This window comes from Porites lutea, chromosome 6, assembly GCF_958299795.1.
Source record: "Porites lutea chromosome 6, jaPorLute2.1, whole genome shotgun sequence".
Taxonomy (NCBI): Eukaryota; Metazoa; Cnidaria; class Anthozoa; order Scleractinia; family Poritidae; genus Porites; species Porites lutea.
In genome coordinates, this window is record NC_133206.1 from 6,000,889 (window position 1) to 6,006,888 (window position 6,000).

At 37.5% G+C, this 6,000-nt stretch overlaps 1 protein-coding gene across 1 annotated transcript; it reads right to left on the reverse strand.

Moving 5' to 3' along the window:
* Positions 1 to 115: 115 nt before the first annotated feature.
* On the reverse strand, positions 116 to 5,298 carry LOC140940855 (RNA demethylase ALKBH5-like). Its single transcript, XM_073389825.1, has 3 exons — positions 4,561 to 5,298; positions 2,831 to 2,911; positions 116 to 2,157 (listed from the first exon to the last, which is right to left on the reverse strand). The coding sequence occupies exons 1-3, from the start codon at positions 5,259 to 5,261 to the stop codon at positions 1,959 to 1,961; spliced, it is 981 nt and encodes a 326-aa protein (XP_073245926.1). The 5' UTR covers positions 5,262 to 5,298; the 3' UTR covers positions 116 to 1,958.
* Between the last annotated feature and the right edge of the window lie 702 nt (positions 5,299 to 6,000).

Below are 6,000 nucleotides of genomic sequence, written 5' to 3' on the forward strand. Positions count from 1 at the left end.
TTGACTCTCTATAAGATGGACATCTCTCTGAGATGGACAGTCATTCAGTGCCTGTCCCAAAGGTGTCTTTCTTGAAGAGAGTTGAGTGTAGTTCCAAATATGGAACAATAAGAAGTTTTCAACAGTAACAAAACTCCAGTTTACTTCAGATAAACAGCATCTCAATTAATTTTAATTGATCGTATGTACAAAACTCTAATGCAATACTAAACACAACATTTCATGCAGATAAATTGTAGTGGCTTTGGGCTTTGAGCTGTGATCAAACATCCCAGTTCTTCACACAGCAGTATTCCAGGCTTGGATTCATTAAGCATTCTCGATAAAAAAAATTCTCAACAAATTTCTTTAAACGACACTGTAATTAGGTCATATTTGATTTATAGATCACTTTCTATGTAGAGTGTATTTACAGAGTAAAATAAATGAAGTAATCCTCTTTCAAAATAAGCTAACTTGAAGCTAACAACAACTTTCTAAACTAGGCCAAACAGTAACATGTTTGTCATGTTTTTTTCCCTTTATAAACAACTTACATTCACATTTCCAAGCGTTTCAAAGAATCTAAAGTATCCTCTATTCACACTTGTAATAGAGAACTTTAAAGAAAACCTTGGATTTATCATCAATTATTATCAGCAACAGCCTCAAAAGGGATATACCGGTAATCGAGAAATTAGTGCGAGCATAAATTATTGTAAGCATAGTATTTACAGGCCACCAAAGGAATTTTTAATTACTATAATTCCACCAAAGGAATTTAATTATTATATCATGTAAGCATGAGAATCCCTTATATCTCAGCTTATTATTATATACAATGGTCGGGTAAGATCTGACCACTTTTCCCTGAATGTATATGAACTGAGAATATCAAAAAGCAATGCAAAACATATGCTAACTCCAATTTCACAGGAATCTCCAACAAAAATACTACAATCCATCTCTCTCTGGAGGTGAATCAATGGAAAATCATTTTGAATTGCTGAGTTGAATCTCCTTAAACTGCTACCACTTCAAATAAAGCTAACTTGTACTTGTTTGTGTGTAAAATTATAACAATGTGCCATCAATTTATTTCAGTTCATCAATTTGAGAGGACTGCCTTAACCTGTGCCAGGCTCTCAGTCAGTGCAGACCAGTGAAAAAGGCAAGCGTGTAGTGTGAAGTAGCAAAGAGAAGGAGGAGCCTGTGAATATCGTTTTAAATACCTCAATCCGCCCACTTCCTGAATGAGTGTAGAAAGGTTTTACATGCTCAACTCTGTGTGCAACACCAATAATGATTGATGTACAATGTAAGTGTTGAAGTAAACTGTCACAATCATTTGACCAATCTGGTATTACCAGAATGAGGTATTAAAAACAACACTTAAAGGCTCTACTACTCTGTCTTTCCCCAGCCCCACTGCAGCTTTTGCGCAACTTTTCTTGATTCGCTTTCCCTACAATCTTAAAACCTGGAACAGGCTAGGACTGCCTATGAAGGCACCATCAGAATCATGCAAAACTTAGAAGCCACAGTACATGTAAATAAAAAAATTAGGCAGTAAGTTTGCAAACCTAAAGCAAAATGAAGAGGGATATTTAAAAAGCCAGTCACCCTTCAATGGCTCAACATTTTAAACAGGAAATTTCTCTTTAATATTATTCAACATCAGTTGTCATTTTCAAGATTTCGTGTCAAAGATTCCAGTGAGAATTCAAGTTAGCAGAGTTCATAAGTATCAATAACAACAACAGTAATCAAATTTGTTACATCTGAGTGAAACAATTTGTCATGTACATGTAAGCTTGTTCAAAAGTATGTTACACAATACAAGAGTAGGGACCTATACTCTGCGACTTCTGATCATAATTATGCCCGGATTTTACCAAGAGCTGATCATCATTTCCTGGACATTTAGAGGTTTCATGTCAAAGCAACAACCAATCTTCAAGAAAACCATGAAAATGTCACTATTTGAGTAGATCTGGTTGCTTTTTCACTTCATGATTGGGCTGTCTAGTACTTCTTTTTAACACGACCCGTTTCTTCTTGGCAGGGGATGGTTCTTCCTCATCAGGATCTTCACTCTCTCTCTCACTGCTATCCTCCTTTTCCTGGCCACCATTTTCACTAATGATTGGTTCCAGCCTTGGTGCATCCGGCAGTACTCTGGGGGCAAAGAAATTTTACCAGAAAATGTTTTACAAGTGTAAGAACCCTGAGAGATAGACCAAGCCTCTGTTTCAAAGCAAGGCTAAGTGCAAAGCCATTGATATGAAAATAACTTTTCTTTCTCATGCTAATAAAACTCATTTCACAAGAAAGGTTTCGCACCCAGCATAGTTTAAAGGTGAGAGTTTTTGCAACTTAGAAATGGTCTATTTGTGCAACATCCTAAATTAGATCAACACTGCTTTAGTCTAGCTTTTTAGTTTCCATACCATAAAGTTGCAAAAGTAACGACCCCTCGAAAGTAGCGAACCTCTGAAAGTAGTGATAAAATGGCACAGGTGTTAGCAAATCCCAAAAGTAGCAACCCCACCGAATGTTGAGACCTCAAAACTAACTTCCCTTTTTGCAAAATATATTGGATATGATAGAAATCCTGAACAATGTCACACTGATTCGAGGTACAGGATGTACATTACCTTTTTTCAAAAAGTATTCCTTTCACATTTTTTGCATTTTTTTGAGTGCCCATGTGGAGTACACGTTTTTGCCATCCAAAAGTAATGACCCCTGAAAGTAGCGAGCCTCCAAAAGTAGCGATAGCTGAAGGGTGCTAAATCCAAGAGTAATGACCCAGAACTTTAGGGTACCTGTAGTTAGCTTACAGACTTACCTTCTTACAATAATAACAGCTCTTCTTTTCTTCACATCTTGAGGTCTTATACAGTGAGTAATATCATCAGCAGCATAACCACTACATACAAGCATAAGGAAAGCATATGAATAATTCATCTTATTAATTATTAATACACCTACATGTAGTGGACAGGTTTTAGCAGTGATGACATGGATTATCTGCAAACTTTAGGCCAGATCACCATAACATAAAGGGAAAGTTAAACAATTCCCCTCCTTGTAACTTTTCTAGTTGCACTGTTTCTCTAATGTGAATAGTATGTGTTGTTGGTCAAAATGAAATTCAGGTTAAAATGATTTTAACCGTAGTTTGATTATCAATTTTCTTTGTTTCCTGACCCTGAATATTTTAATGAATAATTGGGGCTCGAAAATAAAGGACATTGAGTGTCAAAACTGGGCAAAAGATGCTGTTCTCCTTTCATCCTATTCTTAGAATCTTAGGAGCAGCTAATTCCCAGCTACCATTTCAAAATATTAATACTACTTGCAATAACTAAAGGTTACGGAGTGAAGGGAGTTTCAGGCTTCTGATTGAAGGTTAAAACGCTCTTGCTCCAATGCTGGTGCTTTTTGTGTAACTTTCACTTAATAAAAGGTCAAAATGTACACGATCAGATAACAAGTTGGCGACAGAAGGTACAAATGTAGTGATCAGAATGTGCTCTATAAATAGACCATTTTACCAATATTGCAGCCATATGGAATTTATTAGATTAAGGAGTATTATGGGATGCCCAGGGGGCACTCGCTCAGTATTTAAGCGGGCTTTTCCGCCCCCCACCTACATGTACATGCAGGGATGTAGCTACAAAAAAGCTAAGCGGGCTTTTTTATAACACACGTCACTTTTTTTCTCAACTGCACATAAACAATCCTCTCATTGCCTTGTGTTACAGAGCAATTTGAGCCAGAATGAAGATCTTTTCTAGCAGGCTCTTAGTTACATCCCTGTACTAATACACAAGGATACAGACACACCATGATGCAGGTCCAGAATCTGTCCTGGAAAGATCATCCTCCAAAAACACAGAACTACAGCTGTAGGAGAATTTCTCTTCTCCATAACTGACGCTTAAAGGGTGGCCCCTTGCCTCCCTCATCCTTTCTCTTAGAGCTACTACTTCCCGTTTTATTACGCTATTTCCAACAAAGAATATGAAAAATTTTACTCTTGTGCTTATGTTTTGACATCAAACTAAATCATCCACTTTAATTGATATTTAACACCAATGCTCCCTTCTCCACCGAAATACCAAAATATTAATGAAGCACTTGAGTAAAGTTTACATTAAACATTAGGTGGCTAGAATGCCACAAGGATGACTTTTTTTCACTAACTGAACTTTAAGCTTTAACTCATATGCTTTAAATAATCGTGATTTGTAGTTTTTCTTCACTTAAGAAAGAACGCTAGATGTAGTTAAGGAAAACATGCGGTATTTTAAAATAAAATTTAAAAAAATTACTGAATAATTTTCACGAGCTACATGTAAATTCAAGGCTGGCGACCTGACGACTTCAAATTGGTTTACTTATCTCAATAGAATCTGAATCTCATTCGAATGGATTCGCCTGAAGAACAAGTAAAATTTAATCTTAAGCTGAATAAACGTTGCAAACTAATGTTACTCAAACTAACTGCATGGAATATAAGACAGATACAAACGCTTGTAAAAATGTTGATGCAAATAAGCCGTAACTCACCTTAAAGTAGTGACACAGCCTCGGGGAAGAGGAAGGGTTAAAACTGGCGTTGAGGTACGGATAGGTTTAAACGAGAATTTGCAGCCAAAACTCAAGGAAGACTCGCTAAAAAACGAGCAAGACACAATAGGTCGATCAAAGATATGCGGAGGATCGATGTGCGAAACTATACAACCCCCAGGCTGATAATCGTTTATTACAGCACTGTTTACAAAACCTTTAGGCACAATTCCAGCCTTCTCGAGGCGAGAAATAACCAACTCGAAAATCCACTCGGGTATTTCGTCCACTTCTCCTCGCGGAAAAAGTCTCTCTTGACCAGGACCTCGTTCGGTTAACTGTTTCCCGTATGTGTAGCCCTCACCGAAGAAATATTTGACTCGCAAAGGAGCCCTATCAACTGTTCGGCTCCTGTAGGTCCCACTATCTGCAAGCTCAACAATTTCATCGATTTTTTCTTCAATTTTTTCGCATTCTTCCTTGTCGAACAAAATTCGCTGACGAATTCCTTGATGAACTTTTTGCAACTCAACGTCCCTATCATACGGTCTCTCGTGCGTTGAATGCTGACGATGCGAACCAGAAATTTGTTCGCGTCTTCGCTTCCTATTTTCCAAATGTTGCTTTCTATGAGGCGTACTGTTCAGCTTCTCTCTCAAGTCTGTGTAGGATCTCCTCTCGTCTGGTTCAACACCCGCCATATTGCTCGCATCTTCGCTGTTTTCCAGCCTCGGTTTGATGTTTTTGGCTACGTAACTCGTCCCAGACCACGTAAATTAACTAATTTGTTCTATTTATGAGTGGTGGTCAGCAGGAACGATTAAACCGATTTCTATGATTTTAAGCATACTTAAAAAAGAATGGTGGAACTTTAAGAAAATGTTATTTGTTTTATTGTAGGTATAAAAACGTTCCAGATATCGACAAAAAAAAAAATGAAAATGAAAATAACTTTGAAATCGGCTACTACGGATTTTTCCCCTGGCCTCAGAGCCCTCAAGGTTTATATCTGTAAGTTTGAAGTCAAACGTGACCACACAACTCGCTGCACAAAATGCTAGTCAAATTTAACCTTAAAACGCTACACTAAAACATTTTTGAAAGTTGACGCACAAATAGTTGAAGAGTGCCGAAGGACCATCTCCCATCTTAATTAAAGGGTATTCTTACCTTGAGCTTTATGGCAAGAAATTAAGTTATCGGAAACCTACGGCGAATGCAGTTAGTACTACAGAAAGAACAACTTTTTGCTGAATGCGAGGTGAGATCAAAGAACTTCTATTCATCAAATTTATTTAGTATTTGTTCAATTCTTTTCGAAACAAATTTTAACAAAGCAAAGAATGGCATCCACGGAAATCTTCTACCAGTTGTTAGTACCAAACCTTCCCGAACTGCTGCGGTTCGGTGAGTGGTTTGCTAGCCTGCGAGCACGCTCGC

What these genes read in the sequence shown, in the direction of transcription:
- LOC140940855 (XM_073389825.1), bottom strand. Translation starts at nt 5,261, where the DNA reads ATGGCGGGTGTTGAACCAGACGAGAGGAGATCCTACACAGACTTGAGA. An exon ending in GGCTGTGTCACTACTTTAAG is followed by an intron (nt 2,912 to 4,560) that starts GTGAGTTACGGC and finishes GCTTGTATGTAG; the next exon opens with TGGTTATGCTGCTGATGATA. An exon ending in GCTGTTATTATTGTAAGAAG is followed by an intron (nt 2,158 to 2,830) that starts GTAAGTCTGTAA and finishes CTTTGCCCCCAG; the next exon opens with AGTACTGCCGGATGCACCAA.